The sequence below is a fragment of the Nematostella vectensis genome, chromosome 15, assembly GCF_932526225.1.
Source record: "Nematostella vectensis chromosome 15, jaNemVect1.1, whole genome shotgun sequence".
NCBI lineage: Eukaryota > Metazoa > Cnidaria > Anthozoa > Actiniaria > Edwardsiidae > Nematostella > Nematostella vectensis.
In genome coordinates this window covers 5,225,981-5,242,329 of record NC_064048.1, presented here as the reverse complement: position 1 = coordinate 5,242,329, position 16,349 = coordinate 5,225,981, and the positions used below count along the sequence as shown (strand labels likewise).

The 16,349-nt window shown below is 40.7% G+C and overlaps 1 protein-coding gene across 1 annotated transcript; it reads right to left on the bottom strand.

Moving 5' to 3' along the window:
- Nucleotides 1-287: 287 nt before the first annotated feature.
- On the bottom strand, nucleotides 288-14,888 carry LOC5522342 (TBC1 domain family member 15). Its single transcript, XM_032367715.2, has 15 exons — nucleotides 14,791-14,888; nucleotides 14,567-14,665; nucleotides 13,049-13,163; nucleotides 12,445-12,661; nucleotides 11,814-11,928; nucleotides 8,617-8,838; nucleotides 7,416-7,544; nucleotides 6,654-6,757; nucleotides 6,192-6,286; nucleotides 5,773-5,895; nucleotides 4,266-4,366; nucleotides 3,278-3,377; nucleotides 2,675-2,772; nucleotides 2,113-2,229; nucleotides 288-1,288 (listed from the first exon to the last, which is right to left on the bottom strand). The coding sequence occupies exons 1-15, from the start codon at nucleotides 14,830-14,832 to the stop codon at nucleotides 860-862; spliced, it is 2,106 nt and encodes a 701-aa protein (XP_032223606.1). The 5' UTR covers nucleotides 14,833-14,888; the 3' UTR covers nucleotides 288-859.
- Nucleotides 14,889-16,349: the final 1,461 nt, after the last annotated feature.

The following is a 16,349-nucleotide window of genomic DNA, read 5'->3' as shown; positions in this document are numbered from 1 at the left end:
GAATAATGAATGACTGTGGACAAACACACATTGTTTATCTCATAAAGATCTATACATGTTCCCACTTAATTTGTCAAAACTATGCAGTTTTTTCATCACTTTTTGTTAGTCGGTGACTTAATTAAAAGATACCTTAGCCTCAGTTATCGAAGCCTCTTTTTCTCAATAACTCAAAACTGTGGTTGTTTAGCGGCAACATTCAAATGTACCAGGCGCGCACTGAATGCAGTAATTTTATTAGACCACTAATGCGATTTGAATAATGAATGATAATTGTGGACAAAGACTAAATAAAAAAAGCTTTTAATTTCATTAATAACATTGATTATTTTTTGTTTATCTCATAAAGATCTATACATGTTCCCAATTAATTTGTCAAAACTATGCAGTTTTTTCATCACTTTTTGTTAGTCGGTGACTTAATTAAGATACCTTAGCCTCAGTTATCGAAGCCTCTTTTTCTCAATAACTCAAAACTGTGGTTGTTTAGCGGCAACATTCAAATGTTATTGCAGTATCTAAACAGTGGTATCTAGGGGCCGAGGAAATGACGTTCAAATAAAAAAGAGTAGGGATATGTTAACAGGTTAAGGGCAGATTCATGATTTTTGGAATGAGAAATAGGCAACCCCTCTAAAGGGGGCATCAATTTGAAAAAGGTATGGCCTCCGTTCTTAAAATTTCCGCCCAAAGGGATTCTCCACCGAAGGGGCAACACCACCTCCCCAATATTCCCCTGGACCCGCCCGGTCTAAAGTGAAGGCGTAAATCTGTGTATTTTTTTTTTAACAAGTTAACAGATATACTAGTATTTCTGTGTTTTGTTTCTCTTCTTTAACATGGTGTCTCAGACTGGTGTTTAGAATATATTCTCTGCGCCTTCGGACAGAACGATGATCTCATCATCTGAGGCGGGGTCCTGGACGTTCAGGGACACGCCCTGGCCAGGTTCCGCCCCCTCTTGGTAAGTCCCGTCGCTATTAATAATACTCAAATCATTCATCACCGACTCCGAGAGTCCATTGTCAGCAGTATCAGTGGTTCCATTAGTCGAGGCATGCGCAGTGTTCTCCTTAACCGGAAGTAGCTTGTCAGTGTGTCGGCGCATGAGCAGTAGTAAGGGATCAGGTCGCTCGATGTCCGGTGTCATGACCGACGCGTTGCGTCCGGACACGATGGCCCGGACATCGTCTGGGAGGTCTGGTAGGGTGAGAAGCTGGCAACATAGTGTCTCGGATTTGATAAGAGTCTCCTGGACATCTATCTGGTAAGCGAGCTCGTTAACGTACTGAAAAACATAAAAAGTTATAAGTTACAATTTTTGTTGTTTTTCCATCGCATGATAGCTGCAATGAGCATTCCAAAAGGAAGCTAAATGAGTAAAGCGTGTGCACTTTACATCTAAAATGTTTCAGTGTTCACAATTATTCTCTTGAGGCAAAGGCTTGTTTAATAAATTGGCAGTTTCTCAGAAAACCTGAGCACACATGAGAAAATGAGCGATATTTTGGTGTGATACAAACACTGTTACACCTTTATCGCTTGAAGAGCCCGAGTCAACCACACGTTTTAATTGTTTTCTTTCAACATCAGAAGAAAGCTCTATACTTCATCCAGCAAAACAACACAATAGCTTCCCCAAATCAGCCGATGGTACACCTGCTGACAGGAGCAAAAAATTGCAAAATTAAAATTGTAAGGTTGTGTTAGCTTATATTTTGTTGATATTTTGTCTAGAGGTTCCTTGCACAATATAAAACAAAATAAGCTTTTGTATTTTTTGGTGGATGATCCGTTCTTGAGATATGATTGAGCAAAGATGCCATAAATCATGAAAAAAGTAGCAATCTCGCCCAAATTGGGCAATTTAAGACAAATCAAGAGCCTTACAATTTGCAATATCTCAAGTACGGATTATCTACCAAAAAATACTAAAGCTTATTTTGTTATATATTACACAAGGAACATCTAAGCAAAAAATCAAGCGAATATAAGGTAACACGACCTTACAATTTGAACTTTGCCATTTTTTGCTCCTGTCACACCTGCTATTTTTCTGCTGACAAAATGGCGGCTGACGGTGATAATTTAAATACGCAATCCGTGCGGTACCTTGAGAATCTCGTTGAATCCAAACTGACACTCCATGATAACCTGTCTGTGCCTGTCCAAGATTGCCAAACAGACGATCAAGTGGAAATTAGGCGACAAGTTCTGCGTCCAGAATGCCTGAAATGCAACGATTAACCGGCTAATCAGAGAGTATTAATAAAATACCCTGAAGTATGGTGGGAGGAGTCCGAAAAAATTAACACCCAAAGGTTGGGCTTCGGAAAACGGGACTCTAAAGAGAGAGAGAGAGAGAGGAGAGGGGGGCCTTTGTTACACAAATGTGGGGGGAGGGGGAGGGGTATCAAATTAAGGTATCCCGCGTCAAAATCCCCTTCAGGGTATTAAATAACTGCTCCCTTATGCCATTACTATTCTCATTCGTTGTTTCTCGATTGATAAAACAAAAACACACGATGGTGATTCTGCTTGAAAACGCAGAATCGCCAAACTAAGAAACTTTAGCTTACCGCGTAGCAAGGGATTTGTCTTGCTTTTTGGTTTTTAATATTCAACGCTAATAGTCCTCATGTAATTTAGAAATAAAAATGCTTTCAGAACGTACCTCCCAAAGGGTCATTATGTCATCGAAGCTGAACTCTCTCTTGAAACAGATAAGTAGCCACCGAAAGCAGAAGTACAAGTTCCCAGAGTCGTGCTTCTCTGTTGAAAAAGAGGTGTGGACACTTAAAGAGACACTGCCTTCCACACTTTCTTAATTATCTTATACAATATTCAAATTGAAATTATGTGAAGAAGTCTCGAATCCAATCTTAAAGAAGAAGTGAAACTTGTGAGTGATTAAAGCCGCATACAATCTCCGACGATTTTTAACGAAAACGCGAAAAAAATATTTCAAAATCGTGAAAGCAGTGTGTCTTTTGGAAGTTTCTTTGACGATGTGATTGATAATTCAGACCGGAGACGGCCTGTTAAATAGCGCGGATTAGATTCTAGTAACGGTTGAGGTTTCAGTCGGCCCTCCGGAAAAAAAAAAACTGGTGACAATGTGGTTTAAACCTTGCACTCGGTCTTACTTATTTTCATTTGTTTTTATTCTTTTTAGGAGGGAGGGGCGCTTATAACATTTACGATAGGAGGCGCTAATTAGAAGCGGGGGTCTTATTGGAAGCTGGGCGCTAAAATGAACAAAAAATGAAAAACATACCAAGATAGGTGTAGAACCCGGGATCGACGAACTTGAGCAGGACGCCCAGCTGATGTAGCTGCATCTTCATACCTTCCTGATTCTCGTCAAAGTTATGCGCCTGAAACAGAGTGTCGCGAAAGCTCAGTGGTACAGGCTTCGTCTCTCAAGCGAGAGGACCAGACTTCAAGCACGGGTCAGGTCAACTTTTTTTGTTTTGTTTGGTTGTTGTTGTTTATATGTTTTTGTTGTTTGTTTGCTTGCTTTTTTGTTTGCTTGCTTGGTTGCTTGCTTTTTTGTTTGCTTGCTTGCTTTTTCGTTCGTTTGATCGTTCGTCCGTTCGTTCGTTCGTTCGTTCGTTCGTTCGTTCGTTCGTTCGTTCGTTCGTTCGTTCGTTCGTTCGTTCGTTCGTTCGTTCGTTTGATCGTTCGTCCGTTCGTTCGTTCGTTCGTTCGTTCGTTCGTTCGTTTGATCGTTCATTCGTTCGTTCGTTCGTTTGTTTATTTGTTTGAACCTGCATCTCTAGATTGGGGACTGTGAATCCCTCGTCGTATCGGATGAGAACGTTTAAGGCTGGTTTCCATATCATCGAAGGTGATCGTGTGCGATCGTATGGAATCATTTTGAGATTGGAATGCGATAGGTGGCAACTGTACGGTCCAATTAGCCGCGATCGAAAGTAATCATAGAAACCAGCCATAAGCCGGAGGTCCCATATTTCAACAATCTGTATCGGGTGACGTAAAAGAACCGCTGCGGACGCTGGCCGGTGGTACCATCTTCAACGACATTGCTTCCACACTAACTCACACTTATGATTGTGAACTGCGTCGAGCAGTTCATACCTACACACTGACTAGTAACGCCAGTTACAGATGAAGCGCATTTCATCATGCCTCGCTATGTTAATTTATTCTAGATACTAAACATTACATTACAACCTTGTGATAACCAACTGATCTATTCTACAATCCAGTCCTGATACCGGTAGCTGGAAATATCCGCTCACCATTTTCTCCATCAGCCCGACGAAGCACCAGAAAGCATCAACTTCGTTCTCGACCAAGAAAAGCACCGGGGATAGGAGGTCGCTCATCCCTTGGACATAGCCTACAATAAGAAACGCTTTACCGTTATTTCATGGCCTTTGAAATGTGTGAAGTGGGACGCGCTACCGTGGACAACGAGACAATAGAGAGCTAAAGCAAGTCAACACGTGAACGGAATCAAAAACGGCGCGCGCGCTTATGAATTGCTGAAAAAAGGCGTTGACGTCCGTGACCGCGCGCGTAGAACGTAAAAATAGGGAAAATGCCGTTCGAGATTTCCTGTCACGGACGTCAACGCCGTTTTTCAGCAATTCGTGAGCGCGCGCGCCGTTTTTGGTGCCGTTCGTGTTGACTTGCTTAAGCTCTTTAATAGGGTATTTGAGATACGAGTACGGCGACAGTAAAAAACAATGGAATTAATTTGAGAATTGAAAGGCTGCACGTGAAAATGCGCTTTGTCTGATAGATTTCCAACCGTTCTCCGCCAAAACACGACGTGAAATTCCAAGTTTTACGGTCTGGCGAATACGTGGTCGGTTGGAGTATAAATTTACCTTTCTCTGTTTCCTATTGTAGAAATTAAGTTTACGGTTAATTTCTGTTTGTTCCTGAATATAAAGTCTACTATAGGTAATTTTATCGAAACTATTGTGGAATTTGTCGCCAGACGTTAAAGTGTCACTGTCCTAGCCGTAGCCCTAGTCCCTAATAGGGACCTTAAGCAAGAACGACGGCGACGGCTAGGACAACGAGATCGAAAAAGATGCGTTGGCGCTTGGCGATCAATTATAATTTAACCGCAATGGAATAAGCTAAAAATTATAGTCAGAAACAGATAAAAATAAACTAAGGACATTATTTCTACAGTAGCGAACGTGGTTGGGAGTTCACAGTGCAAACGTCCGCGTCCTCAATAGACCGTGAAAGTTGGAGTTTTCACGTCGTGGTTTTATGGAAAACGGCTAAAATGTATCAGACAAAACGCATTTCCACGTGCTGCTATTGAATTCAGAATCAAATCCAATTGTTTTCTGCCGTCGTCGTCCACGTTGCCGTCGTCGTTGCTTAAAGTCCCTAATGTCTAGAGAAAGGTAGCATGCGGGAATTACGGCAGGTTTGATGTACACAAACTAGGAGGATTCCGACATGGTATGATGCGCACCGAAGCTTCTCTTTGCCTCGCTGGTTGACTAGTGAATCAGTTTATGTCAATCAAAAATGCACGTCTCTCACATTCTTGTTGGCTTTTTTTTTACAAATCTGTCAAGGTAAAAGAAATGGTATAACTAGAAAGACTACAGACAAGCTGTAGATAGTCTGCGTAGATGATCTGCGTAGGCGTGGCGAAGACAAGCTATAAATCAACACAACGTTGAAAACGTATGTCGAACGCCTCTGTGAAACTGTCGAGCGTCTGCCCTTGGTCGGAGCAAAAAAAGACCCAAGTCAAACCCTGTATTAACTTACCCAAGTCAAAGTTATACATGCAGTATGTCATGAGAACATCGTACAGCTTGCGCACGTTGTCGTTCTCCGTCTCTTTCTCCACATAGTAAGGGTGTGTCCGGTCTGTTCGAGTCACATCCTTATCTGCAGATCACAATAAAACAATAGCTTAGAACAAGAAAAAGGTGAGTGGCGCAGTTGGCTGTAGTGCCTGTGTCTCTGACCACTGGGTTCCGAGTTCGAGTTCGCGCTACATGCGCGTTTTACGGGCCTATTTTTGTCGTTGCCTCAAGGTGTTTTTTTCTGAGTTATACGGTTTTCCTTCCTCCAAAAAGCTAAAATCTTGATCAAAGCTGTGTTCCGTTCCCGTATGGACCACTCTCTCTATTGTTAAAAAAATGTATTTATTGGAGAGCACCCCCCCCCCCCTTTGCACTCACCTACTAACTGTTTCCGCTCACGAAATTCAGCAAAGCGCTTCTCCTGTTTGGCAGAAATTGTCTGCCATTGCATTTTCATCGTTTGGTACTCGTCTCTACAAAAAAAAAAAAAAAAAAAAAAACATGTGACAGTATCCACTACCACTCTTTGTTAAAGCATATTCATTACCCTGGTTCAAGAACACGACTACTTACTTAGGTATTTTTTTAAATACATAAGTAAACCTTGAAGACATAAATCTACCGCTATGAAGATAGCTTTTTACAGGCTTTTGGAATCTACTCTTACTGTACCTACAATTAATAATATCAGAATCATTCCCTTTAATAAGTCTATCATATCTATCCTAATTGTCTGAGATTTTTATTCAACCCCTATAATAACCCGCTCCTTCGCCCTCCATCGCCCCAAATGTCTATCTGTTCATTGTACTATCTGTCTTCTGCTCATTGTACACTTACTCTTTAGCGCGGCAGAGGGTTTTCCGAGATTCAAATGTGCAGCCATATTTGTAGTAACCAAGAAGAAAGCGCCAGACATCGCCACGCAAAGATGGGGAGATACCCTGAAAGATGAGTGTTTATTTATACGAGGACCAGTGGATCAGCTTGAAGCTCTACCCTACCCACAGTACACCTCTGTCTTTGTATTCTAAAAAAAACCTGAATAGTTAATTTTCAAAATGTAAAACAACAAACAGTATTTCACAATGTAATTAATTAAAATAATTACCCCTCTATGTTTTCTGTCGTCTTTTTCCCCCCTCTTTATTGTGTAAATTTTTACCCCTCTGAATATTCTTTTGTGTATTTTTTTACCTTCTGAATATCTTTTGGGAAATTTCTTTATACCCGTCTGAATATTCTTCGGAAAATTCTTTCACGTAGTTTCTTGACACTTTAAAATTCTTTGTGTTATATTGAATATTCTTTATGTAATTTCTTACCCCTCTGAATATTTTTTTATGTAATTTCTTACCCCTCTGAAAATTCTTCATGTTTTTTTTTTACCTCTCTGAAAATTCTTCATGTTTTTTTACCTCTCTGAAAATTCTTCATGTTTTTTTTACCTCTGAAAATTCTTCATGTTTTTTTTACCTCTCTGAAAATTCTTCATGTTTTTTTTATCTCTCTGAATAATCTTTTGTGTAATTTCTTATCCCTCTGATTATCCTTTCATGTTATTTCTTACGCCTTTGAATAATCTTTTATGAAATTTCTTACCCCTCTGAATATTCTTTCGTGTAATTTCTTTATGTTGATGACCCGCCCTGACTTGTCCAGCATCGTCCGCCACTCATCCTCTGATAATGGCTCTTCTCGGGATACCTGTGGTGCTTCTCCCAGGTCACGCTATAAATATAAAATATTTCTTTGAAAACGCACAAAAACATAATAATAATAAAATACAATAATCCAAATTAATTTTGATTAAAGGTTTCGAAGCTAATCAAAACTAACGGAAATTAAAAAGATTAAAAAGGATGTTTCTCTAAATATATATATATATATATATTTAGAGAAACCTATGTAGTTTGTATTTTTCTCAAACCAACACTATACACCGCTCTACTTTCGAGTATTGAGCACTTTCTATGAAAGTGCTCAATATATATATATATATATATATAAATAGTGTATATATAGTGTTGGTTTGAGAAAAATACAAACTACATAGGTTTCCCTACAGGTCTGTTTCGTGGTTGCCCACTCATCAGGGGATTTATATATATATATTTAAATTTTAGTATGCTTTAAAGGAATAATCTTTGTTGCAACAATGCAGTGATAGATTGACATACTTTTTCAGAATGTCGGGACAATGGGCTACAAATCAACACATGCTTCCATTGCCATCGGGATAGTTTTGTAAACCAATGAGCTTTACTAGTCAATCGCTAAGGTGTAGAAATACTTTTAAGCACATCACATCACATCTTGATGGAATCGTCCTAGTTATGAAGTTCGTGTTATTAAAAACTTTTATTCTTCCATTTTAATTTGCTAACACTCTTGAGCCTTTGCCTTGGTGGCAACAGCCCCGTACCATTTTTCTTGGGGGTGCGACATCGTTAAAAATGGACCTTCTTTTTCTGGGGGGAGGGGAGTGGAGGGAGTGAGTTTTCTGATAAATATCTGACCACAACCGAAAGAACAAAAGTGATTTTTTAGTGCCTTTGCACTATCTCCACGAGACTTTTATTGTCGGATTTGGCTGCAAAAAAGTTTGACCTATGGATTGATATACTAGCTTATGCTTTATAGTTTTGTCTACAAATTGGCATGTCTATTGAGAACCAAAAATGGACTTTCTGCCATTGTATGGGAGTGCTTTTGCATCCCCTGCACCCCCTTGGGTACGGGTCTGAAGAAGTAGAGTAGAGAAGCTGTTGGACCCAAGACACCCAATCTTTCCCTAGCTCACCCTGGCTGGAATAGTAGGCTTTAGCTGTTCCCTTGTGCTACAAGAAACAGCGCCCAGATCCTCGAACTCTGCATCTTTCTTGTAATGGGCTGCAGGGGGTGGGAGGGCCAAGTCATCCTGCTCAATCCCCGTGGCTTGAATAATGTCCATTGTATCCCTGAAGTACCGTGTAACCTTTGATAGAGCGTCCATCCCATCATAATAGGCATTGTTGACAAATCGCTGAAACAAAAAATACTCAGTACTTTAGGAAGACAGTCACACACTGTTGTACCCCTTTCACCAAATCTTAGAATTTTTACACGATGCCTATTACTGAACAACCCCCCCCCCCCCCCCCGGAAAAAAAAAAAAAAAAAAAACAGCAAATCACTGCTAAATGTATGAGAGATTTTTGGAAGGCATTTTGGGATACTGTCAGGTAGGAAAATGTAATATTTACCAACAAGTAGGATGCTGGTGGTGGTATATACCAACAAGTAGGATGCTGGTGGTGGTACATACCAACAAGTAGGATGCTGGTGGTGGTATATACCAACAAGTAGGATGCTGGTGGTGGTATATACCAACAATAGGATGTTGGTGGTGGTATAAACCAACAAGTAGGATGCTGGTGGTGGTATATACCAACAAGTAGGATGCTGGTGGTGGTACATACCAACAAGTAGGATGCTAGTGGTGGTATATACCAAAAAGTAGGATGCTGGTGGTGGTATATACCAACAAGTAGGATGCTGGTGGTGGTATATACCAACAAGTAGGATGCTGGTGGTGGTATATACCAACAATAGGATGCTGGTGGTGGTACATACCAACAAGTAGGATGCTGGTGGTGGTATATACCAACAATAGGATGCTGGTGGTGGTACATACCAACAAGTAGGATGCTGGTGGTGGTATATACCAACAAGTAGGATGCTGGTGGTGATATATACCAACAAGTAGGATGCTGGTGGTGGTATATACCAACAATAGGATGTTGGTGGTGGTATAAACCAACAAGTAGGATGCTGGTGGTGGTATATACCAACAAGTAGGATGCTGGTGGTGGTACATACCAACAAGTAGGATGCTGGTGGTGGTATATACCAACAAGTAGGATGCTGGTGGTGGTATATACCAACAAGTAGGATGCTGGTGGTGGTACATACCAACAAGTAGGATGCTGGTGGTGGTATATACCAACAAGTAGGATGCTGGTGGTGGTATATACCAACAAGTAGGATGCTGGTGGTGGTATAAACCAACAAGTAGGATGCTGGTGGTGGTATATACGGACAAGTAGGATGCTGGTGGTGGTATATACCAACATGTAGGATGCTGGTGGTGGTATACACCAACAAGTAGGATGCTGGTGGTGGTACATACCGACAAGTAGGATGGTGGTGGTGGTATATACCAACAAGTAGGATGCTGGTGGTGGTATATACCAACAAGTAGGATGCTGGTGGTGGTATATACCAACAAGTAGGATGCTGGTGGTGGTATATACGGACAAGTAGGATGCTGGTGGTGGTACATACCGACAAGTAGGATGGTGGTGGTGGTATATACCAACAAGTAGGATGCTGGTGGTGGTATATACCAACAAGTAGGATGCTGGTGGTGGTATATACCAACAAGTAGGATGCTGGTGGTGGTATATAACAACAAGTAGGATGCTGGTGGTGGTACATACCAACAAGTAGAATACTGGTGGTGGTATATACCAACAAGTAGGATGCTGGTGGTGGTATATACCAACAAGTAGGATGCTGGTGGTGGTAAATACCAACAAGTAGGATGCTGGTGGTGGTATATACCAACAATAGGATGCTGGTGGTGGTATAAACCAACAAGTAGGATGCTGGTGGTGGTATAAACCAACAAGTAGGATGCTGGTGGTGGTATATACCAACAAGTAGGATGCTGGTGGTGGTATAAACCAACAAGTAGGATGCTGGTGATGGTATATACCAACAAGTAGAATGCTGGTGGTGGTATATACCAACAAGTAGGATGCTGGTGGTGGTATATACCAACAAGTAGGATGCTGGTGGTGGTATATACCAACAAGTAGGATGCTGGTGGTGGTATATACCAACAAGTAGGATGCTGGTGGTGGTACATACCAACAATTACGATGCTAGTGGTGGTATATACCAAAAAGTAGGATGCTGGTGGTGGTATATACCAACAAGTAGGATGCTGGTGGTGGTATATACCAACAAGTAGGATGCTGGTGGTGGTATATACCAACAAGTAGGATGCTGGTGGTGGTATATACCAACAAGTAGGATGCTGGTGGTGGTATAAACCAACAAGTAGGATGCTGGTGGTGGTATATACCAACAAGTAGGATGCTGGTGGTGGTATATACCAACAAGTAAGATGCTGGTGGTGGTATATACCAACAAGTAGGATGCTGGTGGTGGTATATACCAACATGTAGGATGCTGGTGGTGGTATATACCAACAAGTAAGATGCTGGTGGTGGTATATACCAACAAGTAAGATGCTGGTGGTGGTATATACCAACAAGTAGGATGCTGGTGGTGGTATATACCAACAAGTAGGATGCTGGTGGTGGTACATACCAACAAGTAGGATGCTGGTGGTGGTATATACCAACAAGTAGGATGCTGGTGGTGGTATATACCAACAAGTAGGATGCTGGTGGTGGTATATACCAACAAGTAGGACGCTGGTGGTGGTATATACCAACAAGTAGGATGCTGGTGGTGGTATATACCAACAAGTAGGATGCTGGTGGTGGTATATACCAACAAGTAGGATGCTGGTGGTGGTACATACCAACAAAGTAAGATGCTGGTGGTGGTATATACCAACAAGTAAGATGCTGGTGGTGGTATATACCAACAAGTAGGATGCTGATGGTGGTATAAACCAACAAGTAGGATGCTGGTGGTGGTATATACCAACAAGTAGGATGCTGGTGGTGGTATATACCAACAAGTAGGATGCTGGTGGTGGTATATACCAACAAGTAAGATGCTGGTGGTGGTATATACCGACAAGTAGGATGCTGGTGGTGGTATATACCGACAAGTAGGATGCTGTTGGTGGTACATACCAACAAGTAAGATGCTGGTGGTGGTATATACCAACAAGTAGGATGCTGGTGGTGGTATATACCAACAAGTAGGATGCTGGTGGTGGTATATACCAACAAGTAGGGTGCTGTTGCTTGTACTTACCGACAAGTAGGAAGCTGGTGGTGGCCCTTCCTGGAAAATCTGGAGCTCGTCCAGGGATTTACGCAGGGCTTTGTGTTCCTCATCAACCACAAAGAGCTTATGATTATTAGCTGACCTTTGGTGCAAACAAAAAACTAAGAATAAATACAAAAAGCCCAAACAGTTGTGTTCGTGAACCAGTAGAATAAATACAATACACCAAAAACTGGTATTCGACTCTGCCAAATTTTTGTCTTTAATAAGACTAAAAACCTTTATAACAATTCACCTTCTTCAGTCTGCCCTGAAGAAGTCTTATTAAAGATGGAAATAATGATTCACCTTCTTCAGTCTGCCCTGAAGAAGTCTTATTAAAGACGAAAATTTGGCTGAGTCGAATACCATTTTTGGTGAATAGCAAAAAAATTAGAAAATATATTACAGTAACCAGCTTCATCACGTGCCAGACATTTCTCATTACTATATACTTGCTGGGAAAAAGTTGTTGCATATTTGAATTCAGAGCTTTTTGCATGCAGTCTACTAATAACTGTCTGTCACACACCTGAGATTCTACATTTGTCAATGGTATTTTTACATTTTCAAGATTAGCTGTATATAAAAACAGTCAAATAAATCTACTGACTTCTACCTTGTAAGCCAGATATATCTCTGCAAGGTCCTGATCATAGCCTGTATTCCCCCAGAGTGGAAATGTAAAGCAGGGAGCGTGGTACTGTCTTTTAGCATAAATACCACATATGACCAGGCAAGCTTGGGATCTGAGCGACGGATAGAGTTCAGCTCCCTTGTGTTGAAATGAATGGCATACTTGTGTCTCTTTTTTTCTTTGGGCTCTTTTGTTGATTCTAAATAAGTAGGTAAGATATACTTAAAGAGAGTACTCAATAGAAAAGGAGGTTCATAGCAACTAATTAGAATTAAGAAGAGTTACCAAATAAGTTAAAAATCTAGATATTTATTTGGCATACTATTTGGGCATAAAAATCTAAATATAATTATAGCATTTGGGATTTGAATTCTAAATATAAGAGTACCATTTGGGCTTAAAATTATAGATATAAGCGACCATTTGGGCTTAAAATTCTAGATATAAGTATGCCATTTTGGGCTTAAAATTCTAGATATAAGTACACCATCCAGACTTAAAATTCTAGATATAAGTACACCATTTGGGCTTAAAATTCTAGATATATGTTTACCATTCAGGCTTAAAATTCTAGATATATGTTTACCATTTGGTTGTTTGCTCTCAGTGATAAGGTTCCACTCTGAATAATCACTGCTTTGTAATTCATACTCTTGCTCACTGTAGTGACATGGTGACCAATCTACAAATGTGTTATTATTCTGAAATAGGAAAAAAAAAAGGAATTACAATTAACCAGACAATAGCAGAGCTCCCATGAAGTGAGTGGAGACCTATACCTAAGAAAAAGTGGTATATCCGTCCGTCCGTCCCTTAAAAGCATCATATGACAACCAAACATGGCAGGGGTCATGTATGTGTCAAGGGAGGTGCGAATCTGTGGTCACGTGATTTGTGACGTTATCGATGACGTCACAAGTAGCATAAATATGCTGACGTCATCAGAATAAAAAAAATATTTATACTTCACGAAGAAAACATCATATGGCAACCAAACCTGGTAGGTGTTATGTGGGTGTCAAGGGGGGTGCAAATATGGTCACATGTTGTGTGACGTCATCGATGACGTCACTTAAAGCAAAAAACATGATTAAAAGTAAAAACATTCATATCTCTTGAAAGAAACATTGTTTCAGAACCACACTCGGTAGGTATCATGTGGGTGTCAAGGGGGGTGCTCCAATATGGTCATGTGATTATGCATCATCAATGACATCACTAGAAGCAAAATATGCTGGCATCATCAAAATCAAAAACATTCATATCTCGTGAAAGAAACATTGTATAACAACCAAACTTGGTCGGTGTCATGTATGTGTCAAGGGCGGTGCCAAGATATGGTCATGTGATGCGTGACGTCATCGATGAGGTGTTGCTCATGCAATAGATAGTATATAAGTGATGGTAGTATATATATTCTTAATAAATCTCCTGATGAGTGGGCAACCACGAAACAGGCTTGTAGAGATGAAACAGTAGTTCGCGTGTTTTTTTCCTATATATATATATTCATTATATTCATTGAAGAAACATGTGACAACACAACTCGGTAGGTGTGATGTAAAAAAACATCGCCAAAAACATAAAAATAATAATTTCATATTTAATAATTCTTTAATTATTAAGCGAAAATAAGCAAAGATTTGGTCGTTTGGAGCTCCGCTTTAAACACCATTAACGCATGTCTAGTCTAAGGGAGTCTTGTGTATTTTATTGGGAGAGGAAGATCTGCAATGGGTGATGACAGACAGACTGTAGTTAAAAGTATGGTATAGATTAACTGAGATTGGTTAGGTATGTCATGGGAAAGGGGGGGGGGGGGGGGGTGGACTCCAGAGTTCATCACCTTCCAATGAAAAACAAATATGCAGACACTTTTTGGGAGAGAAGAGCTTACTTGTATTGATCCACGAAAGTTGTGATAAAGTAAAACATATTGTCAGAGAAAGCAAGAGTACAACCGATACGAATTTGAGTCAAAAGATTCTATTTAAAGTTAAAGATCACATGATATGCAAAGGTGACATATTTTATGATAAAATTGGGGCTGGTTACCAAGAAAAAAGGGAAGGCGTCATGATTGATTTGATAATGGAATGTTTACCTTTTCGATGATCGTAACTCTACCCGGTATAATATTTGCGCTGTGTGTTGTAATCGGTACAGCGGTGTGAACGAAAACACCGTCTTGGCAAAAAACAACCTAAACAACAAAGAAAATTTGAAATAAGACAATCAAATCTTCGCATCAACAGATAACCGTAATTATTTTAAAATCTCTTCCTTCTAGTTTTAAAATTTACCGAGGGATTCATGAATTTTACTCACTTTTTCTTTAGAGGGTCTTTCTGGCTCCTCGGCGGCCGCCATGTTGTTTTGAAATGGCACCGTGGTGATGTCACCGCTATAAAAGCCTGGGAACTAGTGACGTGGAAGCAAAAATAGAATATTCGTACAGCGATAATAATAGTGGAAGACCATTTTGATGCTTAGTTCGTTCTTTTCTTTTCTTTTTGAGCCTATGCTTTTGATATCTTCAAAATCTTGACCCTTCACTTTTGAAGTATTTGAAGACGATTGCAAAGAATAATTTCGCACACGAAGAAAAACTTGGATTGTATAGTTCCAGAAAATATTTCATTTCAACACCCTGGAAAAAAATAAATACAGTAACTATTAAGGAAAAATTGAATTTTACTCCCCCTCCCCTCTGGAAATTCCTGGGCGTTTGAGCCCCCCCCCCCCCCCCCCCCGGAATTTCCAATTCCCTAAATGGGGGGGGGGGGGGGTATGGATATTTTCTGGATCTACACATTGCGCTGGGTACATCTCGCGGAACAGTTTTACTCGCGTACTTTTGTAAGAAACTTTTTTGTCTTTTGGACACAGGAGATTTCTCTCTTAGCTAAGATGCCAAACCTAAAAAAAAGTACCCAATTTATTATCACATATGTATAACTGGCCATATCCTAAATTTATCACACATTTCCATGCGTCCGTATAGCGCAAAGCTGAACAGTGTCACCGAATAAATTGAAGCCTTTTTTTAAGAATTGTAGAATGGAACGTGGCCGTTGGATATTGCAAGAAAAGTGAACTTTAGAAGCACACTAGCATACACACATTGGCACCAGTCGGGCCAAGACGGGACGCTAGCACAGTCTATTACCCGTGCAGTTCGGCAACCATGGACAGCTGTTTCGTCCTTATTAGGACTCGTCAGCATGGCATAGCCGGTTTGCCTCAGTTAAACTTCATCGGCAAAAAAACTGCAGGGCGACTTCGACTCGAGCGAAGTGCTTTAAACCACAGCTTAGATCCATGTGGGATCTAGAGCTGCGACCGGGCTAGCGTGATGCCAATTGTGCGGATCACGCATGCGACCTTTGCTAGTCTAAAACTCCGTCGGATAGCCAAACTATCCTTGCGAGTATGTATACATAAATGTGAACTTTAGAAGCACACTAGCATACACACATTGGCACCAGTCGGGCCAAGACGGGACGCTAGCACAGTCTATTACCCGTGCAGTTCGGCAACCATGGACAGCTGTTTCGTCCTTATTAGGACTCGTCAGCATGGCATAGCCGGTTTGCCTCAGTTAAACTAAACCGGCTATGCCATGCTGACGAGTCCTAATAAGGACGAAACAGCTGTCCATGGTTGCTGAACTGCACGGGTAATAGACTGTGCTAGCGTCCCGTCTTGGCCCGACTGGTGCCAATGTGTGTATGCTAGTGTGCTTCTAAAGTTCACATTTATGTATACATACTCGCAAGGATAGTTTGGCTATCCGACGGAGTTTTAGACTAGCAAAGGTCGCATGCGTGATCCGCACAATTGGCATCACGCTAGCCCGGTCGCAGCTCTAGATCCCACATGGATCT